This window comes from Pseudogymnoascus verrucosus (genome assembly GCF_001662655.1).
Source record: "Pseudogymnoascus verrucosus strain UAMH 10579 unplaced genomic scaffold scaffold_23, whole genome shotgun sequence".
Taxonomy (NCBI): Eukaryota; Fungi; Ascomycota; class Leotiomycetes; order Thelebolales; family Thelebolaceae; genus Pseudogymnoascus; species Pseudogymnoascus verrucosus.
This window is the reverse complement of record NW_017263674.1, coordinates 197,844-221,220: the sequence shown is the minus strand read 5'-3', so window position 1 is coordinate 221,220 and position 23,377 is coordinate 197,844. Positions and strand designations below refer to the sequence as shown.

The 23,377-nt window shown below is 51.6% G+C and overlaps 7 protein-coding genes across 7 annotated transcripts; 4 read left to right on the top strand and 3 right to left on the bottom strand.

The window, feature by feature from the left end:
- The first annotated feature begins 138 nt into the window (after positions 1 to 138).
- Positions 139 to 3,254, top strand: VE01_05656 (uncharacterized protein). Its single transcript, XM_059463722.1, has 4 exons — positions 139 to 533; positions 611 to 635; positions 695 to 1,252; positions 1,326 to 3,254. The coding sequence occupies exons 1-4, from the start codon at positions 359 to 361 to the stop codon at positions 3,214 to 3,216; spliced, it is 2,649 nt and encodes an 882-aa protein (XP_059319690.1). The 5' UTR covers positions 139 to 358; the 3' UTR covers positions 3,217 to 3,254.
- A 338-nt stretch (positions 3,255 to 3,592) lies between these two features.
- On the top strand, positions 3,593 to 4,689 carry VE01_05655 (uncharacterized protein). The gene is made up of 2 exons (XM_018275118.2): positions 3,593 to 4,113; positions 4,170 to 4,689. Exons 1-2 carry the CDS (start codon positions 3,828 to 3,830, stop codon positions 4,676 to 4,678), a joined length of 795 nt encoding a protein of 264 aa, XP_018130212.1. The 5' UTR covers positions 3,593 to 3,827; the 3' UTR covers positions 4,679 to 4,689.
- A 437-nt stretch (positions 4,690 to 5,126) lies between these two features.
- VE01_05654 (uncharacterized protein) lies at positions 5,127 to 7,994 on the bottom strand. The gene is made up of 6 exons (XM_059463721.1): positions 7,405 to 7,994; positions 7,226 to 7,347; positions 6,998 to 7,174; positions 6,911 to 6,935; positions 6,298 to 6,864; positions 5,127 to 6,237 (listed from the first exon to the last, which is right to left on the bottom strand). The coding sequence occupies exons 1-6, from the start codon at positions 7,815 to 7,817 to the stop codon at positions 5,529 to 5,531; spliced, it is 2,013 nt and encodes a 670-aa protein (XP_059319691.1). The 5' UTR covers positions 7,818 to 7,994; the 3' UTR covers positions 5,127 to 5,528.
- A 1,310-nt stretch (positions 7,995 to 9,304) lies between these two features.
- GUT1 (Glycerol kinase) lies at positions 9,305 to 12,570 on the bottom strand. The gene is made up of 3 exons (XM_018275116.2): positions 12,386 to 12,570; positions 11,302 to 12,268; positions 9,305 to 11,239 (listed from the first exon to the last, which is right to left on the bottom strand). Exons 2-3 carry the CDS (start codon positions 12,177 to 12,179, stop codon positions 9,649 to 9,651), a joined length of 2,469 nt encoding a protein of 822 aa, XP_018130214.2. The 5' UTR covers positions 12,180 to 12,268; positions 12,386 to 12,570; the 3' UTR covers positions 9,305 to 9,648.
- A 3,221-nt stretch (positions 12,571 to 15,791) lies between these two features.
- On the bottom strand, positions 15,792 to 18,416 carry VE01_05652 (uncharacterized protein). Its single transcript, XM_018275115.2, has one exon. It carries the CDS (start codon positions 18,314 to 18,316, stop codon positions 16,274 to 16,276), a length of 2,043 nt encoding a protein of 680 aa, XP_018130215.1. The 5' UTR covers positions 18,317 to 18,416; the 3' UTR covers positions 15,792 to 16,273.
- A 281-nt stretch (positions 18,417 to 18,697) lies between these two features.
- VE01_05651 (uncharacterized protein) lies at positions 18,698 to 21,035 on the top strand. The gene has a single exon (XM_018275114.2). The coding sequence runs from the start codon at positions 19,289 to 19,291 to the stop codon at positions 20,870 to 20,872; it is 1,584 nt and encodes a 527-aa protein (XP_018130151.1). The 5' UTR covers positions 18,698 to 19,288; the 3' UTR covers positions 20,873 to 21,035.
- A 726-nt stretch (positions 21,036 to 21,761) lies between these two features.
- Positions 21,762 to 22,908, top strand: VE01_05650 (uncharacterized protein). Its single transcript, XM_018275113.2, has one exon. The coding sequence runs from the start codon at positions 21,885 to 21,887 to the stop codon at positions 22,737 to 22,739; it is 855 nt and encodes a 284-aa protein (XP_018130216.1). The 5' UTR covers positions 21,762 to 21,884; the 3' UTR covers positions 22,740 to 22,908.
- Positions 22,909 to 23,377: the final 469 nt, after the last annotated feature.

The window sequence follows — 23,377 nt, the reverse complement described above, 5'->3', positions numbered from 1 at the left end:
GGTTGGAAAACCTTCAGACGGCGGTTTGGAACCGTCGGTCCCCCGTGACGCACGCTAATTGTAGCGAATCAGCGGAGAGCATAGCCGCCAGCCTCGCAGGAGCAGCATGCATAACTTAGGCGAGTATAGTGGAGGCACGAACTGTTAAGTTCAATGCTCTAGAAGCTTCACGACATAGTAGAACGATCCTGAAAACCGTGCTTAGCTATTCTTCATCGCAGTTGGTTGTGCGAAGCCGAGTTTTAGGTAGTCGTGCGTGCTCTCAAACGGCTTGTGTGTCTAGTTTACGAGGTACCGAGAGTAAGCCGATCACTGCGGATCTTCACTGCTACAAAACAACTTAGGTTGCTTGAGGACAATGGATATATCTCATTTGCCTAAATTCCTAGAGCTAAATCACCAGCTCCAGGAAGAGGCACATGTGTCTGCTTCTGTTAACATCGTCGAAAGTGCTAGTTGCTGGCTGTTCGAGCACCCGGAGTACCAAGCGTGGTCGACAGGGAAGAATACGGCTTTCTTGCTAGCAGGATCACGTAAGTTTCGGCCCTTTGAGGTGTGTTGTTAGGGTTGTTATTTTAGTCTTGATTTAACTCGACCTCTGTTAATACAGCTGGCACCGGGAAGACAGTCTTATGGTAAGTCCTACTAACTAACCAATCTTAATTATGAAGAGTTATCACTAAGAAGTAACTAGTTCTACGGTCATCGATGCACTGCGAGATGAGCATAGGTCTAGCGAGTCGGCGACGGCTGTCCTGTACTACTATTTTAAGATGAATGACCTACGGCGGGCTACAGATGAGAGTTTGTTCTCGTCCATGCTCTTCCAGCTCTGCCACCAGCTGGGTGTAGTACCTACCGAGCTGAGGGTCCTCGGGGATGTGGCCAACGGCGAGCAACCGCAGTTTGAGCTGCTCTTTCGCGCCTTCGCCGTTGCTGTGAGGAAGTTCTCTAAGGTATTTATCGTCATCGACGCGGTTGACGAGTGTTCCGATATCCGCCGCCTCATCGCCACCTTGGAGAGTATGCTCGACTGGAAGCTAGACGGACTGCACCTCTTTTTATCCGCCCAGCCGCTCCCGTCTATCTATAACTTAAAGAGAAAGCATCATCTGCATTGCGTTATCACCGCCGATGGAAATCATCAGGATATCCTTAGTCTAATTACAGCAAGGGTATCAGAACAATTAGACTGGCCAGATACTACTAAGGAGCATGTGATAAGAATGGTAGGTGATAGGGCCCACGGATCGTAAGTGCGAGTTAACAGGTCACTACAATAACTGTAGGACTACACGGGGGCGTTCTAACTAATGAATATATAGGTTCGTATGGGCTACCCTCGTATTCGCAGAGCTTAAGCGGTTCCATAAACTACAACAGGTCGAAAGTGCTCTATACACTTTGCCACAAGGTCTGGCAGATTTGTATAAGACATATGTAGACGGGTCTCTCCAGAGATCAGCGGATACAGAGAAGGTCCTAGTATGGGTAGGGTACACGCGCCGCCCACTACGGATCGACGAAGTATCAGAAGTAGTCGCAATTAACGTAGCAGTCGACCCAATCGTGTCAGCCAAGAAGCAGCTGTTCCAGGGTGAAGATGTCCTGAATATATGCCCAGAACTATTACATACGACCACAATTCAAACTGCCGACGAGAGCTACCAAGGCGTGTCTCTCGCCCACTTCACAATCCGCACCTATATGGATGTCGAGCTGTCACACTGGAACCCTCATTTTGAAATCGCCCACGCGTGTCTGCGGTATTTATGCCTCTTAGATAGCGCTGATGCTCTCAGCTCATCAGATTACCGCCTGCGGTTCCCGCTTGCCGACTATGCCGCGCGCTTCTGGTACTACCACGTGGAACAGGCCAGCATTTCGCATGAGAACCTAGACCGCCTGCTCCCTGTAGTCACCGAATTCTTCCACGGCCCCGGAGGCCTATACATACAGAATTGGGTTAGGCTCTTTGACCCTGATCGGCCCTGGATTTCTAAGATAAATGTCTCGAACAGACCTCCTAGCGTTTCGACGCCATTGTACTACATCTCTTGTTTAGGCCTAACGTCCTTGGCCCGCAAACTCCTCGAAATCGGAAAGAGCGACATCGATGACACCGGCGGTACTCATGGCACGGCCCTCCAAGCGGCAGCCTACCACGGCCACCTGCCAATTGTCGAGCTCTTGCTAGAATACCGCGCCGACCCGCTCATCCGCTGCGGACTGCACGGCACGGCCCTACAGGCTGCTAAGTTTGTCAGGCACACCAAGATCGCTGATCTCCTACGGGCTAGGATGCAAGAACTAAACACGGACGAGGTGGGCCTGGATGGCGACATATTAGACCTACCGCGGCATATTGTTCTGAATGGCAGTGAGTCGGACCCGTATGAGTTCCGTAGGGAGCTCGGGTCTGGCAACATGGGCTATGTAGACATGGTAGAGAGCCTCGCAAGCGGTTCCATTTGTGCGCGCAAGACGATGCGCATCCCCGCAGCGCGGCGGCAGCAGTTTGCAGACGTAGTGCTAATCATGGAGCAACTCAAGCATGCTCATATCGTCGAGATTCTAGGGTCCTATTCAAGAAGTCCGAACTCCTTCATTCTAATGAAGCCCGTCGCCGAGTGGGATCTAAAGAAGTACATGAACAACGAGGGCGGTGCCGTTGCCGACCCAGCAAGTCTAGTTCAGTGGCTAGGCTGTCTAGCACATGGGCTTGCGTACATCCATGGCAATCAGGTTAAACACAAGGATATTAAGCCTTCTAACCTGCTCGTGCATGGCAATAATATCCTATACACCGATTTTGACTTGGCACACGTCTTCCAGAGTCCAGGCGACGTGACAAGGGGACCAACCGGCCATACTGCTCCCTATAGCGCACCAGAGGTCGCCGACGGGGGCGACCGCACGTTAACGACGGATGTCTTCTCGCTTGGCTGCGTCTATGTTGAGATGTTAACCGTCATCGCTGGCAAGAAGGTGTGGGATATTTTTCAGAAGTCGCCTGAGGAGCCTGGATACAGCTATCGCGGGCTAAACGAGGTTAAGGCTGTTGAGTGGCTGCAGCAGCTGTCATTTGGCGACAAGGAGACGGAATGCGGCGAAGTGGTGAAACTCACGAAGCGCATGATATCGCAAGTCCGGCCGGATGCCGTTTCTCTGTCAGATGATCTTGCTTTTCTAGCGTGCAGTTCCTGCTTCTCTTAGTAGCCTTTAACATATGTCTTCAACATGAAACTTTTAAGCTTTGCTTTCATTTTGATACCCTATAAGTCTCGATCAAACTGTCGCGAACGAATTAGAGGTCTATCCAAGTGTTGACTTACTATACTACACTTTCAGCTCTCCACAATTCGCTAATAGACCGCATTTAGACCCGCTGATAACCTACAGAAGAATGCGATGTGGAGAAAATTGTTGTTAGTAAGTCTTATGCTCTAGGATCCGTCCGTTAGATAGGAAGCCGCTGTCGGGGCTCGACCAATATGTGGCTTATACCCATTAACTTTGCGTCGGAGAATACGGAGTTTAATAAATCGAGCAGTTCTCCTCGATAAGCGCTCGATTTATTAAACTCCGTATTCTGTGAGGCAAAGTCAACGGGGATAAGCCACATATTGATGACTGGGAGTAATGGCGTTAACGGAGTTAACTGATTTTGTTATAAGTCCTAACACCAAGTATAAGTATACATGACGATTTCCATGACAGGGATCGTAATGTATACAATATAAATAAATGCATTTGACTAAAGCTTTGAGTTGTAGAATTCAGAGACCTAAAAATAAACAAGATCTAGGAACGGAATTGTCAACGCGATGTCGTCTAAGAATATAGCTCTTGTTACCGGTGCCAACAAGGGCATCGGATACGAGACCGTAAAGGCCCTACTAGCATCCGACAAGCCCTACCACGTTTTTATGGGCAGTCGTTCTCTAGAAAGGGGCCAAGAAGCCGCCGCGACGCTCCGAAAGGAGTGCGCTGACTCCTCAAACACTGTTGAGGTCATCGAAGTCGACATCAGCAGCGACTCATCCATTGCGAAAGCCTTCGAGACCGTCAAGGCCAGCGTCGGGCGCATCGACACCCTCATTAACAACGCTGGTGCGCAATACCAAACCCTCTCTGAATTAATTGCACATCTTTCTAACCTCCATTAGGTATCACAAAGGACCTCGATCACATCCGCGGTAAGGTCTCGCTACGCGAGAGCTTAACTGGCTCCTACGACGTCAACGTGGCAGGGACGCATGTGATGACGTTTACGTTCATGCCGTTACTTTTGCTGTCCACTGACCCGCGGCTCATCTTCATCACCGGCCTCGGGACCTTCGATCAGTGCGCACAGGGGAACTTTCCCTTGCCGCCTCTAGAGCGCGGCTGGCCGAAGAAGATGGACTTCGAGACCGTCGGATACCGTTGCACCAAGACCGCACTTAATATGTTGATGCTAGATTATCACTACAAGCTACAGAAGGATGGCGTCAAGGTCTGGTGCGTCGGGCCTGGGTTTTTGGCGACGGATCTTGGCGATGCGAGGGAGATGGTCGCCGTACAGGGGGCAGGCCATCCGAGCATTGGGGGACGAATGGTGAGGAGCGTGGTGGAGGGAGAGAGGGATGCAGATACGGGGAAGTATGTTGTAAAGGACAGGATTCAGGCATTTTAAAGAGACGGGTGGGTTGTAAGTTAGGAATGCCGGTTGGATGTGAGACTTTTAAAAATGAGGCGTGGATTTTTCATAGCACTAAGAGCTAGTAAGAAGTCGTTTTCTAGACTTAAATTAGGACTTATTCCTCGACCTAGCCTTTTTAGAGTCCTTAATAACAATCGGAGTTTTAGGCCGTTTCTGTTAAATGTTATAGAGTTCTTACTTTAAGTTCACTTCTCTACATGGCGCTAGCCTCTTTAGGTACGCTTAACTAGATATAAGAAGCATTTTTGTTGTTTTTGGTTTCCTTCCGTGAGAAAGGGAGGAGAGTTATGATGCCACTAGGAGCTTCATGACGGAGTTGAACCGTCGTTCCATCGCTCTTCTCGGTTTTGTTTTGGGTTTGGCACAACTAGATATATCATAAACACACCTTAGAGCCTTCATAGAATCAATTCATATAATTATCCTGCACTGCTGCCACTATGAGACTCTATTAACAAGAGCTTAGTCCTAACAGTTTCTCCTCCTTAGCCTTACACCTTGCACTATTTAAACAACCCTACTAAATTATTGTAAATTACTTAGGTTTAAACTGCAGCAGCACAAATTGCCGTAGGGGTGGGTTAACCTTCAAGCTGTTAACAGCCCACTCTTCTAAATTCTGAAGACCACAATGCTTCTTACAATGGCCTCTAGGATGTGACACAGCAAGTTCGTAGATCCGGCCACGGTCACTGCGGCGCTCGACTACTTCGAAGTAAGCCACGCGATGCCCGTCAAACCCATTGGCCTAATCTACGCCGGATCCATGCGCGACCTGATTTCCGCGTCCGAAGTCCATATTTCTAAGATCGACTCTGGTTCCCTAAAAATTTGAACGCCCCCAGTGATAGCCTGCCCACCATTCGAGGGTCCGCATACCTAAATTTAGGTGGTGGGAACTAGTGTTTTCGGTCACCTTGGACCACATCTGGAACTCGTAATTGGCGATTTTTGAATGGCCTAGCCAGTTTTCAACGGCGTATTCGAGGAGAGGATATTCTTTGAATCTAGTTTCCGTAACCTCCATTGTTTCTCCCCATCCACTAATAAATCCAGAAAGTGTCAGGTAGGTCAGACACAAACGAATAATTTCACCATGCCCCTTCGCGTCATCCATCGAAAAATCCGCAACCGAGGTATTTTGTATCCACTTAGAGAGCAGGAATGTTTTCACAGATGAATGCGCAAGAGCAACTCGTCCACTGTTACCATCAACCTCAAACAGCCCCTGCGATATATCAAGAAGGATCTCCGGCGAATGCAGTCTGTCGTCGCTATCGACATTCTCGCTAGTGTCCTCCAGAATAACTGCCTCAGCCAGCTCTGCTAGCCTCAGAGGCCTGGTTGAGAAAGAAAGCCATACGAGGCAGCGGCGGAGGAGTTCGCGATCGGGAGATGATTTGGGTATTCTGTTTAGAAGCATGGCGTACATTTCGTTCAAACTGGTAGGCATTTCAGTAAGAGCCTTCCTTATGGCTCTTCCGGTCCTTTGCTCGGCGAGATGGTTCATAAGCCACCTAGCGTACCTGAACCTATTAGGGATATAAGCAGATGGACCGGATGTTTAAATGGTATATTGTTAGAAAACTTACATGCCGTCTGAGTTACTTATCACCGTTGATCTAATATCAGCTTTCAGTTCCATAGTAACGTTTCTTAATCCTTGATCTAGTGCAAGCATGTCATCGACAAAGATGGATATATCTTTAGTCACGCTACTTGAGTCCATTTGCACTACTAGAGTTTGAAGCGTACCACTCGGTTCGGGATTGTTTAACTCCCGAGTACTTGTAATGAGCATCCTGAGATTGCTACAGCGAAGTGCTAGTCGAACGAGGAGATCAGAAATGGCGGAGGCATCCTGACATTCATTGACGGCATCAAGAAACAAAAACACGTGAGGTAGACTTCGCGTATGCGCCATGAAAATCTTTTCGAGTTGCTCTATTGATAATTGCGCAGGTGTAGAGTGTTGTTTCGCCTTGAGATATTCTGGCATAAAGTCGTCGAGTAGCTCAGGTACCTGGTGCGAAAGCTGGACAATGAAAGAAGCGAGAATGTTAACTGGATCCTGAGTAGCCTGGTCGTCGAAAGAGCAGTAGAAGTAGAGGACCGGGTCCTGTCCCACGTCGGATTTGGCTTGTTTAATAGCCTGTGACCTAGTAGAGTGAGAACAATATTTGGAAGTTTAGCAGGCCGGCTTACATGAGAGTACTCTTGCCAGTTCCGGCTGTATAATTACGAGAGTTAGAATTTTTTTAGGCCTACTAAGGACACGGATGGGGAACTCACAGGTTCCCTTTAGCAGCAGTATCGCAGACGAATCTGACTTATTTTGAACCAGCCATTTGAGCGAGCCTTCGAGGAACCACCCACTCGTACCACTATGGTGGTGTCCACAGGCTTTCAAATGTAACATCTCCGGATTACAAGGACTGAGCCAACCGCAGAGTTCGTGATGAAGGCCATCTGCGAACCGAATTAGTCGAAAGCGATCTCAGCGAAGGCCGAAAACCTCACCAATACTCTCCTGCTCACGCATAAACTTCTCGTCCCGAAAATCCTGAGCGAGACCATCGATCTGAAGCGACAACTCCCTTCCCTGACAATCCACCGCGCTTTTGATCGCCTGCGACAATTTGCTAAGAAAGGTGAGCAACCGCATACATCTATCCCTCATATCTATGACAGCAGCTTACAAGTGATCCATCTCCAGCGCAACCGCAATCAATCCTTTCAAGCCCTCCATACTCACAAACAACCCCCTAACCTCCTCCTTACTAAACTTCCACACCAGCGACTGTCCCACCTCCTTAATCCAACTCCCCCCACCGCCAAGCTTATGCTGAATCCGTTCCAACATATCCTTATACTGATCAAGCGGCCCACCTTGCACCCCGAGCGACCTCACCGCCGTGTACCACGCCTCATTAGATCGTCCCTCTTCAAGCCGGTATCGTAGGTTCATGAGGAGCGAGTACAGGTTCGAGGCTTCGATTGCGAGGCTCGCACGGGCTTTGGGGGCATCCTTAACGTCGCCGAGATATTGGATTGCTTTGGTTGTGAGGTCTAGGATGGCGATAATGCTGGCGGTGATGCTTAGTGGGTCCATAACGTCTTGTGAAGAAGGATGAACCCGATTACGTTAAGCGTGGCATGGCATGTAGGAGAAGCATTGAGAGGATATAATTCAAGGCTAGAATATGTGCCATCGTGTGGCTGAGTATGCGGTGTCAGCGAGCTGGAGGCACGTGCTAGAGTTTTGTCTTCAGGCAGAAATTCACTTTCGAGAACGAAAGGTGCAAGGATCAACTGATGTATTTAGACCCGACGAAAGAACTTGGGATCGCTCTTGGTCGGAGCTTAGCGGGGTAAGAAGCAATTGATGCCATCCTTGTTAAAATCAACACTTAATATGAACCTAGTTTTAGAAATAATACACCACCATCAGACGGGAAGCAAGGCGCACCTTTCAGCATTCTGGAAGCTGGGATTTAAATCCACTGATTTAGGTTTGACATGATGTACCTGTGTAACCCTATAAGGTCGCCGTATTTCGTCCCTTTGAAATCGCACCGTTTGATATAGTTCCCTAAGATCTCTATTGCAATATAACAGGCCTCACTTGCCGACTTCCCCATAGCAGCAACATCTCCCCATCTCGACACATCCATAATTAAAAACCCGCTACCTTCAACTATGTCAGTTGATGCAGAGGTGACAATATACCGCCACTACTGCCCACCAGGTGTAAACCGCGTCATCGCCACAGGAACCAGTGCCTTCATCGGAGAAGTCGATAACTCCACCGTTCTCAAATACCCCCTCTCCCCCAGCGAAGCCACGCACCGTCTCTCAATCAAGAAAAAGCTTCTCTAAATCCTCAACCCCCATCCTCGGATAACACAATTAAAACCCCTCCCCAGCCACCATCCTCTCTACCTCTCGCGCGCCGCAAACGGGACGACAACTTATGTTCCTCCCCCCTCGAACCAGGCACTCCACTCCCCCTCTCCCCAGCATGGACTATCATGGTGCCTCGAGGCTGCCGAGGCAGTCACACACATCCACTCGAAACGGGTGCTCCAATACGACATGAAGCTCCTGGCAGCATCATTACACTCTTCTTACATCCCTTAAAACGGCAGGAAAACAAAAACAAAAAAAACACTAAAGCTTCCAATAGCATGAATCCCCAGCCTCGAAAAAAGCGTACACAACCATCAACCCAAACCCACCGAAACCCAACCCAAGATATAGGAAGAAGCTCAGACGAACCCGGCTAAGGAGCGATATAAACACAGTCGTCTCGCATAGAAGAAGTGAATAAAATTCCAGATAAACCGCCGAAGAACGAGAGTCAGGCGGCCTGTGTTGTGGCCATCCGAAACCTATCTATCGGCCGAGGATATGAGAGCGTCAAATCGACCCAGTCAGTCTCTTGGACGAAAACACTTTAAATACAAATACAAGAAATTCGAAATACAACCACCATTTCAAAGTCACAAATAACAAGCGCTGCACATAAATAGAAGAGATCAAGATGATTATTAATAAACTTTCATATTAACCCCCCCTCCCCTAAACTCATCATAAATCCCCCCCCAAAAAATTATAATCATAATTAAAACCGTAAAACCGCAAGCGAATGATAAACGCCATCGCCCATCAGATCCCTTAACCCCTTCCTTCGCTCCCCAACCCCCCCAACCGCCCGCTCCGCCAAAAATAAATAAAGATTATTCAACAAAAACGCTCGCTTTCGTTTCCCAATCCTCTTGAAAACCAACCCCGCCCCGCCCCGCGCTCGGTGGGCGTGTGGTGATCATATATATACCCCCGTCCATGCCATCTATAATAATATGCGATGTATATGCCGTTGTATAAATCTCCGATGATATTCTTGTAAAATGTAGTCGTCGTCCGTAGTCACCCCCCCCCGTTTAAGCGGTGGTCTTCTCACCACCGCCCTCATCCGCGCGCTCAGCCGTTTTCCTCTCGGCATCCGCATCTTCCTCAGAAGCCGCCTCCTTCACCGCCTCCCTCGCAGCAGCCTCCTGCTCCTTCTTCCCCTGCACCTCCTCAGCCTTATCCGCCTCCTCCTCCTCCACATCGCTCCCCTCAGCCTCAGCCTCCTCCTCCTCCACCCACCCCTTCGACATCTGCACCGCCTTCTCCCACCTCTTAACCCCCTTCTTCCTCTGCGCCGCCTCAATCTTCGGCGTGAAAGTCCTCTTCCCGCGTCCCCTCCACCCCCTCAGCTCCTCGAGGGAGTTCCACGCACCAACCGCCAACCCAGCCGCGATCGCCGCCCCCAAGGCCGTAGTCTCGCGCATCGCCGGCCGCTCGACCGGGATCCCGCTCACGTCCGCCTGCGTCTGCATGCACAGATCCGACTCGGACATGCCGCCGTCGACAGCGAGGTTCTTCAGCTCCTTGCCCGAATCAGCGTGCATAGCCGCCAAGATAGCAGCAGTCTGGTAGCACGTCGCCTCGAGGGTGGCGCGGGCGATGTGGCCCCGCTGCGTGTGCGCCGTGATGCCGAAGAGGGTTCCCTTGGCGTCGTCGATCCAGTAGGGGGCGAAGAGGCCGGAGAAGGCGGTGACGAAGACGACGCCGCCGTTGTCGGGGACGGAGAGGGCGAGCTTCTCGACCTCGGACGACTTGCTGATGAAGCCGAGGTTGTTCTCGAGGAACTTGACGCCGGAGCCGCCGACGGCTACGGAGCCCTCGAGCGCGTAGGTGGCGTGTTCGCCGATGTGGTAGCCGACGGTGGCGACGAGGCCGTGTTGGGAGATGACAGGCTTGGAGCCGACGTTGTAGAGGAGGAAGCAGCCGGTTCCGTAGGTGTTCTTGGCCTCGCCCTCGTTGAAGGCGCACTGGCCGACTAGGGCGGCGGATTGATCGCCTACACAGCCTGTGATGCGGGTGCCCTTGAGCACGCCGCCGACGAGCGCGCCAAAGGCCTCGGGGTCGGAGGAGGGAACGATTTTGGGGAGGCTGACGTTCTTCTGGTCGATCTGGAAGAAGTCTAGTAGCTCGTCGTCGTACTGCAGGGTGTGGATGTTCATGAACATGGTGCGCGATGCGTTGCTACTGTCGGTGACGTGGATGTTTTTCTGGGTCGCGCCGTTAAGGCGGTAGATGAGCCATGTGTCTACGGTTCCAAAGGCAAGCCGCGACTCGTCGTAGGCCTTGCGGATCTCGGGTATGTTGCGGTACATCCACATCAGCTTCACGCTCGACGGGTAGGTCGACAGCGGCATCCCGCACAGGTCACGGAGCTTGTCCGCCCCCTTGCGCCCCTTCAGCTCGCGCACGATGCTCTTGGTTCGGGTATCAGGCCACACAATGGCGTTGTACAGCGGCAGGCCCGTCTCCTTGTCCCAGCATACCGTCGTCTCGCGCTGGTTCGTGATACCGATCGCCCGGATCTGGTTGGCCTTGTAGCCCAGGTCTATGAAGTCCTCCGTCGCCTCCTCAATGCAGTCGTGCACCGAGGAGACCAGCTCGAGGGGATCATGCTCGTGCCACCTGGATTGGGGCGTTAGTCGATGACGACAGAACAGCAAGAGAGGGGGAAATCGGAAACTTACCCTGAACGAGGATACTTGTTCTCAAACTCAATCTGGTGACTCGCCACTGGCTCTCCGTGGCTGTTGAAAATGAGGAAACGAGAGGATGTGGTGCCCTGGTCTATGCTGCCGACGAACCACTCCTCGTCGGTCTCGGTGTCTTTTGGAGGGTCATTGGAGCCCGCAACATTGCTGCTATCCTCGATATTCTCAACATGTTCGGCGGTGATTTTGGGGGGGTCGGAGAGTTTGAGAGAGTGCATGAGGGGTTGGAGGAGCGATTGTGACGCGGTCGGCAACTGCACCGTCATGGTGGAGGAGTTAGACCTCGTCACGGTTGTGCTCATGGCGTTGTGGTGTTTGTAGAAGGGGGTGATTGGGAAACGGTGGTGTCGACGTGGAGAGGGATTGGAGCGGGTGGCAACGACGTGCCAGTTGGCCGCTGATTTCCTGGTATTTCGGAGAGTTGATGGTGAGAATCTCCTGGTCAGATTGAGGGTTGTTGATGGAGGGAACGAGTGAAGATGGTGGTGAAGTTGGTGAAGGTGAAATTTGGTATTAGGGAGGAGTTGTTTGCGAGTGAGAGTGAGAGGAGTAGTAGAAGGACGATGAGGAGGGGATCTGGGGAGTAGAAGGGCGGCGGATGATATTGTCCGAGTCAGGGCAGGAGTAGAGTAAGTAGTCGGAGTAGTGGGATTAGTGCGAGTAGTGCACTTAGCGTGATAGAGGGGAGGGAGGGGAGGGAGGGGAGAGAGGGGACGAGGATTGGCAGTATTGGCGTCGTGGGATGAGGTGGAGGTGGTGGAGGTGGCAGGACCCAGAGCAGGAGTAGGAGGGAACGAAGTGGTGAGGTATGCACTTCCCCTCCAACAACCCCTCCTGCGGAGATAAAGGTACATGCAACTCAGACCGAGTTCTGGCGACGGAGGAAGTCCCTCGGGTGATCGCGTTGTAAATTACACCAAGAGGCCGGTAGGTACGGTAGGTACTATAGGTAGCAGTTAGGTACTGTGGTGGTAGAGGAAGTTTGGGGGAGGGGGGTTAAAGAGCGTAAAAGGGGTGGCAAAGGGGTGCAAAAGTTGGAAGAAAGTGCGGGGCTGGGTACTTAGCGGTACTTGGTAGGTACAGAGATGGGGACTGTTTTTAGCATTGCATAGCCACATCAGGTGTGCATCATGTGTGAGGGAGAGGTTTTCCCGGCGGAGAAGGTGGTTAAGGTGGTTTGTTGCTAAAGTGTGTGTGGGAGAGGAGAGGAGGACTGGAAAAAGACTGGGAAGAGCGTGATCGGGGAAGAGAAAGGGATGATCGGGAAAGAGATGGGCGAGGAAGAACGGGGGGGAGAAGGGGGCGAGAGCGACCGGGGGGGGTGGGGGGGGGTTGAACAAGAGCGAACAATAAAGGTGCGCGTACACGCTAACAACAGAAAGTTAAGAGTACATTGCTGTAGTAGTTACAGTAGTGGTACCAGGAGTGGGGGGTTAAGTTAAGAGTACAGTAGCTTGGGAGAGAGAACCCGCAGAGACGCATGTATTGTTAGTGGGGTGAGGTAGGGAGGGTACATGGAGAAGGGTACTGCGGGCTATGGAGGAGTGGGAGGAGTACTTCTAGAAATACTTGCAGACATATTCTGTTTATACAATTCCATATAGAGGATCCTATTTCAGTGCCATACAGCTAAATAGATAAATGGTTAATAGCCAAATAGCCAAATAGCCATACACCATCAGATAAACAGCCATACACATACATACATACAGCTAGCAGCTATTACAACTAACAAGTAACAGCCATATACCTAGTAGTAGCTATACACATGCAATTATACAGCCATACAACCATACACATGCAGCTATACACATGCAGTTATACACATATAGCCACACACATGCAATTATACACATACAGCCAGTACAGCTAACAGCTATACAGCCATACACCCATACACCCACACACATGCAATTATACACATACTACACCCATACACCACAATCTAATAGAACCACTCCCATCCCGTACAGCAAGCCACCACGCAGACACGGACCAGACACAGGCCAGACAGACCACACTCTATCTACACCACATGCAACCCCCACCACCCTCACAACCTCAAAATACTTGCACCATCAACCCCCTCCCCTCCCTGGAATAATCCTTCCCCATCCCTCCTCCGCCCTGCTTCCCTCCTCCCTCATCCCTCCTCCTCGCCCATCCCCAACCTCTCATCCCCCATCCTCCCCGACGATCGCTCTAATTTTCCGGATTATGGCAAGTAACACTCCCTCCACAGCCCATTTGTACCTTGTGTACCACACACTGGCCTTGCACCCAGAAGTACCCAGTGGGGAAAGAAACATCCTTAGCAGTGGAGTCTCCCTTGGTGCATCCGGCACGTGCCTGCCTGGCCTTGTCAACCCACCGACGATCGTTAGTATACCCACACACACACACACCAGCTGGCCGGAGAAAAAAAAGTGTGTGTTCGGCGTAAGTCAGTAAGTGGGTAGTGGGGTGGGCGAAGAGAGCGAAGTTCACCCATCCCATCCCATCCCGTTAGCCTTTTACTAGAGGGGGGGTAAGCATGCATGCCCACGCACCCACCGAACCGAACGCGATGGGGGGTCGCGGCGGGAGGCTAAATTCCAAAGCGGATGATTCTAGACCGGCGAAATCAAAAGCCGTGGGGCGGCCGGCCTAAGTGGAAGTAAGGCTCCGTTCGCTCCTCCCAGCGAGTGCCGTTGTTTCCCCTTCTGGATTTTCCGTGAAAGGATAGATAGATAGATAGGTGCGAACAAGCCCACCACCAGGAGAGAGAGCGTCTGGAAAACTAAAACTAACACAGGAAACGGCCAGCGGCGGGCACACACACACACACACAACACACCTTTCGAAGCTGTGGTGGATTCCGTTCTAAAAGTTCTAAAAGAGGGGCCGACGATCTAAACATTTTTTTTTTCTGCTCACACACACACAACTTTTCTTTCCTTCTTCCATTTTTTTAACTACTTTTCTACTTTCCGTCTTCCGATTCTAAGAACCTCTCTGCCGATTTCCCCGTCCCCGTTTTTTTCCTATTCTATTCTAAGACCAGCCGGAAAACGGGTCCAGTCTCTGTTTGAATGCATGTGCGCGTGCACGTGCACGGCGCGCGCGGGTGGGTATCGCGACCGACGCGACCGTTTGATAGACTGGCGTTGGGTTTGGTGTATACATATACGTACTTTCTGTAGATATGGTAGATTGATGCTTGATGGAGGAGAGTGGAGTTGGGAATGGAGCTGATAATCAGATGTTCGTGATACTTACGAGTACGCAGTCAGCAGCGGAGTGGGGGACGCAGAAGCAGGCGCACAAGCAAGACGCAGACAGTGCAGGACGCGCGCAGGACGCAGCGCCGTTCGTTCTGGCCTCGATGATCACAACACCGCGCGATCCTTCTACAGTGGGTACAGCAGACAGCCAGACAGCCAGACCGACACGAACAGATTACCCTTCCTCCTGCAGTAGCTATCGCACATCACCTCACCCGCCTCCGGCCGGTCGCCGCCTCGCCCATCTCCCACCGCACATCACCATCTACCGCCTCCCCCTCCCTACCTTCCCCCTCCCCCCCACCACCCACCCCCCCCACCGCCGTCGCCGCCGCCAACGCACGCACGCACGACCAGTCAGTCATTCACTCTCCTCCCAAACCCTCCACGGGACCTGAAAGAAACTCACATACCGGCGTGAGGAGGGAGGGGCGGGCGGGGCGGGCGGGTCTGGGCTGGGATGGGATGGGGTGCGGGGCGGGTCTGGGTCTGGGTTGCTCGCGTCCCACTGTACGTACTGTAGAGGGGGGGGGTTAGGTTCGAGCTTGAATTGAGCGATTGAGCGATTGAGCGGATTCCCCCAATCCGCACCACAATTGGGGGATTGTGCGGATTGGGGGTTGCAGCTGCTTGTTCCGTTTGCCGCACGCTTGCACCGGTTTTCGGGGTGCCGATCGCGGGTGGGGTGGGAGTGAAGGCCGTTTCCCGATGTGGGAGGGCCTTTTCTTGATTTTTGAAGTTGTGTGTGTGGGTATCTGGTCTTTTGGTGATCTGTTGTTTCGCCGCCGTGAAGGTACGTACAATAATAAATTCAGCCTCTACTACATTAATACTCATAGCCTCACACTACGAAGATCTGTCTATCAGTCCGTCGCTATACTTACTAAACATACTCAATCCCGTCACGACAAGCTCTCCCGCGGTGGCGAACCGCCAACAACGCTCGCGATGATGTCAAAGCGACATCATCCCCAAACTCGCATCAACTCCCATACAAAATTAACTACGCGATTGCATCACTGACGACACAAACAATAAACCTGATTGCCACATATCTACGTAATCCCCCCCTCGCAACCCCTCAATCAACCACCCATCAGTCAATGCATACATCACATCACCCCTCAATCACAAACGCAGGTACGACCCCCTCGCCACCCACCCGTCGCCACTCCCTCCCTCATCCTCCCTTACCCAACCTTACTCCCCTTACCGTATCCTTACCTAACCTCCTCAATCCATCCTTCCGTACAGCTTCCCATGTCTCCCGCGCGCCACTCCCCCCTCCGCTCCTCCCGTACCCCAAAATATCGCCCAGCCCTTCGCCACCTTAGATCTAGATCTAGATCGTGGGTGGGATCGGGTAGGAGGATTGTGGTCTGACCAACGCATTCCGGTCTCCCCGACCGAGGCTGTAGGATGCAGATACGCGATGGAAGGTGTCCCCTTTTCTATTGCTTGTTGTATCGATTTCGGGTTCATGATTGCGTTGTCACATGCTAGTATCGGTGTTGTAGTAACGTGTTATAGAGATCACGTGCCGCGGAGATCACGTGTTGAAGATGTCACGTGTTGACGTCTCTTAAAGTCGCCTGCTTATAGTTCTTATAAGGGTTATAAGAATGTGACCGCACTATCCCAGCGGTGATTATGCGCAAAACTTTGGCGATCTGGCAGTCTTCGTCCTAGAAAACAAGATATTGAGCATTCTGTTTTCTCCGCTGCTGCTCAAGTATCATCTTCGCCTGCCTAATCAACCTAGCATGACGATGATTCTCAGCAACACTCCCCACCCTCTTCAACGCCTCATCCGCCTCCTCAAACCTCCCCAGCATCGCACAATTACTAGCAAAATCCAGCATCACCAAGCGCGTATACTCCGCGCCGCGCCCAAGCATCAACTCCGCCAAATCAGCCGCCAGCCCTAGATGTGCGTCCGCCTCCCCATGCTTGCCCTGGTGATACAGACACGTTCCCAGAACGCCCATATCGCGGATCGCCTCGGGTTCGGCTTTCGTGAGAAACTGCTCGTCGAAGTCGACGATTTCGCGGCAGATAGAGGATGCTGAGGCGAAGCCGCCGCGCTGGATGGAGTCGTCTATGAGCGCGCCTTTTAGGGAGAGGGTTTGGGCGAGGAGAGCGGAGGACTCGGATTGCTTTCCGACGACTTGGCAGGCTAGTGCGAGACGGTGAGAGCTGGTGATTGCGGTGACGTGGTTGGGGCCGTATGTTTTGTCGGTGTGGGACTTCATGGCTCGAGCGAGCGTTTCTGCTGCGGCGAGGTTTTGGTTTTTCTTGAGGAGTTCGGCGATTAGCTTGTTGGTTTCTGTGAGTCGTGCGGGGTTGTCGGATTCGAGGTCGCGGGTTGCGGTTTCTATGAGCGCCTTCTCCTCGCTGGGTGTAACGTCGTGGGTTGAGGTCTCTCTAGTTGTGCGGGTCACGTTTGGTCTGGTAACGGAGGGAGGTGGAATAGGGGTAAAACTGTAAGTCTTGTTTCCCACCACCAGCTTTCCTCCCACCACGTCAACAGAGATATCGTCGTCGCTGTAGAACTTCACCTCCGCCATGGTAGTAGCATGAAAGCCCTCGACTGTGTCCAAGAGGTCTCGTCTAGTCGATATAGACGGAACGTGTTTATATAAAAGCACTAGCAACTCCAGCCAGCTCGTCACTATTCGCGTGTCGCCGCCATTCGTGCACTTATATTTACGTTTATCCACCACTGCTTTAACCCCAACCTGGACCATTTCCCTGCAATCAGAGATATATCCCGCCATGTCGTCGTACTCGACGCAGCTCTCATGGTTGAAGAGCCAGCAGGCTACTTCAAATAAGATCCACAACCTAGGTTGGAAGTCGGGGAATCTCCAGGAATAGCCACAGTCTCTTACTAATAGTGGTAATTTGCGGAGCGAGACTTGGAAATAGTACTTTTGTAAGTCGGATAGCTTGCCTTGAGGCAGACATGTCCAATCTACCCATACATACGAGCACCTAGAGTCGGCTAGATCCTGACGAAGTAGGTTGAGATCTAACCCCTCAGGATCGGGATGTTGAGTTGTGCGCCAGAAGTGGCTGACGAAAACGCAGTCGGTCTTGTTGACAAACCCAGCAGCAACGGGAATCAAAACGTAGTCATCTAATCGTGACTCGTCCCATTGAGTAAACCTGCTCTGTTGCATGAACGAACTCTTGAGTTGGAAAAACCACATCTGCGAGATTGGTGTGCGGCTGTTAAGCACTTCATCTAGGGACTTCATTCCCCTTAAGGCCGTGGCGTGTAGGTGAATATTGTAATATTTATTTTCTTGGCAAAATCGCAGAGAAGACCATGCGGAGATACTTCGTTCCACTAGGCGTTTAAAGGGCGTAGAAGCGTCGGAGCCAACCTGCTGCGTATTGGTAGATCCAATAGTTTGAGCTATAGCTAGAATAGTATGAGCCAACCGCGGCGGCGTAGGGTTGGCTGTAGTGCCCGTGCCATTGCCTCTATATTGCCTAGAGACGAGTTGGTCGACGGCCGCTGCTGATGGGGAAATTTGTGCTTGTGCCGTGGATGGCATTACCCTAACTATGATGCCATCTGAAGTCTTTTTGCCGCTGGCGGATGACGCTGGTGGAGGAACTGGTGTCGAGGATGGCATTACCCTAACTTTGATGCCATCCGACGTCTCTTTGCCTTTGCGGCTGGTGCTGCTGCTTGATCTACACCCTAGGCATGAAAGCATGGTGTTTATAAGGTAGTGGAAAGCCGAAATTGGGTTGATAGGGAGATGCTGAAACTTCACATGGTATTTATAACAAATAAACAGATAAAAAATAAAGAGGGACAACTCATTATTATATCTAGCCTTGTCAGATTATGAACTTCGGCCGAGCAAGCTTATCTCTATAGGAGATTGCGTCGTGCAGCAGACACTACCATAACACAGCCTTTGCACTGCCCACCTATGAGCAGCCAATTACTTAGCCATCACAATGCAAGGATCTACTGCGCTTTGTGCCAGTCTCACTTGTGAAACGGGTGTACATTTAGGATATATAATATTTCGCAGCTGCTCAACGACGTCGATAGTTATCATACTGGATCAAGAGTGCATATAGAGGAGCGACGGGCAGTAACGACGCACACTTACGAGGTTGAGGGGACGTGACGTGGTGTAGTATAGAGGAGCATGAAGCAGTGACTGCATATACTTCTGAGGTTGAGGGGAAAGGGTCGTGTTCTAGATCAGCAGGCTGTCATGCCTAAATAGTGCACGCCAAACCTAAATTAGCGGATCTAAACTATGGCGCTAAGAAGGCTGAAAGACGCACCGCTTCCCGTCTGATGGTGTACTATTCTAAAATGAGGTTTATATTAAGTGTCGGCTCTATGAGGATGGCATCAATTGCTTACTCCGCTAAACCCCGACTGAGAGCGGAGCGGCAAGGCAGTTTGGACGAATAAACCACAACTGCGTACTCGCACTCGCACTAGCATTATTTATTTCTCAATCTGCATGGTTAGCGATAAATATCGTAGGTTGCGACAATCTTTTGCTTCAAGTCATATTGCGCTCCTCTGCCTTTACTTCCATATCAACGCCAAGGCTGGCAATAATCATACTAGAGTTCACTCATGCTCAACACCGTCAATCGCCTTAGTTAAACCAGGATAGCCCAACAACAAAACAAACGCCAAATTTGGCATCGAAACCATGAACAAACTAGCAGCATTCTCCGATCTCCCCCTTGAAATAATCCATCTGATCGCAGACCAAGTCTTGGACCCCCACGACCTACTCTCCCTTCTCCGCGTCCTCCCTCACCTTGCCTCCTCCCTCTCCCCCGCACAAATCCGTGCCTCCGGCGAAAACAAGGAGACAATCCTTCACCTCGCCGCCGAACGAGGAGACTCAGCCCTTCTAACCACCCTCCTCGCCAACCCCTCCACAGACCCCAACCCCCTCGCCACCATCCCCTTCTTCACCTTCAGCAACTCCCCCGACGGCCGCACACTCCCCGGCCGCCGCTACCCCGGCCTCAACCGCACGCCCCTCTCCCTAGCCGCCCACGCCGGGCACCTCGCAGCCGTGCAATCCCTCCTCGCCCACCCCTCCACCATCGCCGACATCATCCCCGAAGCCGCTTTCATGCGCACGCTCTCCTCCCTTGCCCTCGCCGCCAGCGCCGGCCACCTCGCCATCACCGCCCTCCTCCTCACGCGACCTGATGTCCGCGCCGAGAGCCGAGGTGCTGCCCTCGGATGGGCCGCGATGCACGGGCATACACCTGTCGTGGCCCTATTCCTAGCGCGCGACGACGTCAACCCAAATTTCCAGGAGCATCGTACCCTTCGGACGCCGCTAGCGCTTGCCGCGATGGGGGGCCACGTCGACGTCGTCGCGATGCTGCTGGCACGTGATGATGTAGCTGCCGACATGCTCTGCAGGGAAAGGGCCACGCCGTTGTGCTTAGCGGCGCGGATGGCGCATCGGGATGTTGTGGATATGTTGCTAGAGCGGGGGGATGTGGATCCTAATGGCGTTTCGGAGACGGCGGCGACGCCGCTGATATGCGCGATGACTAGGGGCCATGCGGAGGTGGTGGAGACGCTCCTGAAGAGGGAGGATGTGAGAGTTGACCAGCGCGATGGGAAGGGGAAGACGGCTTTGTTGTGGGCGGTGCAGCTGGGGAGGGTGGAGGCGGTGAGGGTGCTTTTGCAAAGGAAGGATGTGGATGTGAATGCACGCGGCTCGGATGGGACGCCGGTTCTAGGACTGGCGGCAAGGCATGGGTGGGCGGCGATGATTCCGTTGCTCTTAAAGCGCGAGGATTTGGATATGAATATTCGCGAAGAGGGGTCCGGGGCGACGGCTTTGGCTATTGCGGCGTTCAAGGGTGAGGTAGAGGTCGTTAGGTTGCTGTTGCGGGGGGGGTTGGATGCTAATGCGCGAGATTATGATGGGGTTACGCCGCTTATGTTGGCGGCGAAGTGGGGGAGGATGGAGGTGGTGAAGATGCTCATGGAGTGTGAGGGGGTGGATTTTAATGCGCATGAAGTTAAGGGGAAGTCGGTTCTGGCTGCGGCGGCGGAGTCGGGGCAGGTTGAGGTGGTGAGGTTGCTGTTGGAAGGGGGGAGTGTGGATGTGAATGCGCCGGATATGAGCGGTCGCACGGCGCTGGCTTTGGCGATGGATGATAAGGGAAGGAGTGAGGTTTATCCGTTGGGGGGGAAGAGTGATTACGATGCTGTGGTAAAGTTGTTACTGGAGCATGGTGGTGTGTCGCAGATGATATGATGTCGGTGTTTAGGCGGTAGTTTATCCCAGTGAAAGATACCAAAAAGAAATGAAGTATAGTATGATGGGGTAGTTTAGAGCGAAGTTGGAATGAGAGAGTAAGTTCCTTAATTAATATTTTAAATTAACAATTACATTAGAGGTTTAGGAACTAGATAGAGAGATTTTTAAAGCTTAGAATATAATATTCCAAGGCTCTCTTGAGTTTGGCCGGGGGTTTTCGGCATGTAATTGATAAATTATAGGGGGAGACAAGCCAAGAACAAATGTCGCTTCTCGCAAATTCTACTGGTGTCTTCTATATGGGGATGGCACATACAAGCATGGTAAGTTGCCGGCACATGCCACCTGCACATAAAGAAACCGTTGGATACAAAGCCAAGAGCTATCACTAGTATTATACTCGCCTGAGGTGATTGATGCCTGGCATAAAATCTACGGCAGCCCCATCGAGAGTTTCCTCGCGGAACTTCGGACCTGAGCCGGGGCAGAGGGCAGATGAGGCCCACGGGTATTATAGCAGCACTATTCGATAGGGGCGGGCATGTCCGACCACAGGCAAAGGATTCTTCATACGCGCACCCTATAAGATGCCAAGTTGATGATAGTAGATACGGATTTATGACTGGCTTAGCAGCGATTACGCCTCAACAGAAATTCTCACTTTACGTTTCAAGTTCTGTCACTTGGAGGGCCAGAACGGGTACATAGGATGAAATACAATATATAGCTCAATATAGCGTAATGGAATCAATTGAATATCAAGAACTATCCAATAGGCCCGATGAAATATTCGTATGCTCCTGAAGGAAGCGGGGTTGCCTTAGCGAGTATGTAGGATTCGCAGGGAATCACACCTGAGCCCTCGCATCTCCGGATGTAAGGCTGAATCTCCAATATAAGGACAAGGAAGGTAGTATAAAATGAGTATATTTCTATACCATACTTTCTTGCTTGCCATTTGTTCAGCATAAATCTCAAAACTGATATCGCAGCTACCGAATAGTCAACTATGGCGAGTTTCGTAACAAACCACAAGGCTCCGTACGATGCTCTCTCGCCATCTCTTCCTGGACGCTCCCTAGCCGGCAAAAGCGCCCTCATCACCGGCGCTAGTCGAGGCGTAGGTGAACACATCGCTCGAGGCCTAGCCGAAGCAGGCGTATCACCCATCGGCCTTCTCGGGAAAGACAAAGCCCGCATCGAGAGTACCAGGGAGAAGTTCGGCCGTGAATTTCCACAGACAACATTCGTCGCCTTCGCTGCCGATATCACAGACGCAGAAGCCATCGCCGCTGTATTCTTCAATTTCGGCGCTCCAGATATCCTGGTCAACAACGCGGGCGTATTCCCAGACGAGGGACCATTCGTGGAACAAGACCTGAAGGAGTGGTTCTCTGGCTTCGAGACAAATGTCCTCGGAACTGCGATCGTCACACAGCGATTCTTGAAAATCGGAGACCGGCCAAAAGATGCTATTGTGATAAATGTCGTGAGCATGGCGGCGCACACGCGATTCCCGGTCCCCGGCTGGTCGGGCTACAGTGGTAGTAAGATGGCTCAGGCGCGCATCTTCGAGAACATCCGGTTCGAACACCCTGATGTGCGATTTATCAATGCGCACCCTGGTCTGCTTGATACGGATGGCTTTGAGCGCTGTGGAGCACCGATGCCTCCGGGGGGGTGGGCGGATGGGAAGTTGACGGGAGGTTTCTTCGCGTGGCTGGCGACCGAGGAGGCCGCTTTCCTCAGTGGTCGGTTTGTATGGGCCGACTGGGATATCGAGGAGTTGAAGGCTAGAAAGGATGAGATTTTGGAAAAGGACCTGCTTCTAACGACTGTAGATGGGTTTAATAAGGGGTTTTAGCGAGTGTCACTCGTGAAATTGAGATTCTCTGAGGGAGACACGGCGGTCTCCAATGCACTCGAGATTTAGTTTCCATTGCGGGGAAGAGGGCATTTATATTGGAATATTTAAAGATCTGAGGTTACCATGCAGTTATAATCTAGAACACAGAGATTAGCTTACTATTTCCCCTAGTATGACTACAACAGCCCGCTATTATATTGCTAGTGGTTCGTCCGTCGTCGCAAGATCGGCGCTGTCAGACACAAGCGTCTGACAAGTGCGTAGGCTAGCCCCGAAGTTTCCACCCCAACGCGCGCATTGGCCACCGCTGTTTCGATATTGTCCTCCCTCATTACTTTGGTAACACAGCTGCTAGAGGAATATAATCGGCTTGGATTTATTTTTTTGAAGAAGAAACCCACCAATATTTGTCTCTTGGGGCCTACAATAGAGTATTTGACCCCACCTTATTTTTTCCTTCCCCTGCAACTGACGTCCTTACCAACCATATCATATAAAACCTAGCCTTCTCGTCCGTATAAGGAAGGAACGAAAAATATAAAATACAGCTACACACGATCGTCCTTTCCTTTGTTATTTGGTCGATCCTTCCCTTTTTACATGGCTGTTCCTTCCCTCAATAGTTGGTGGTTCCT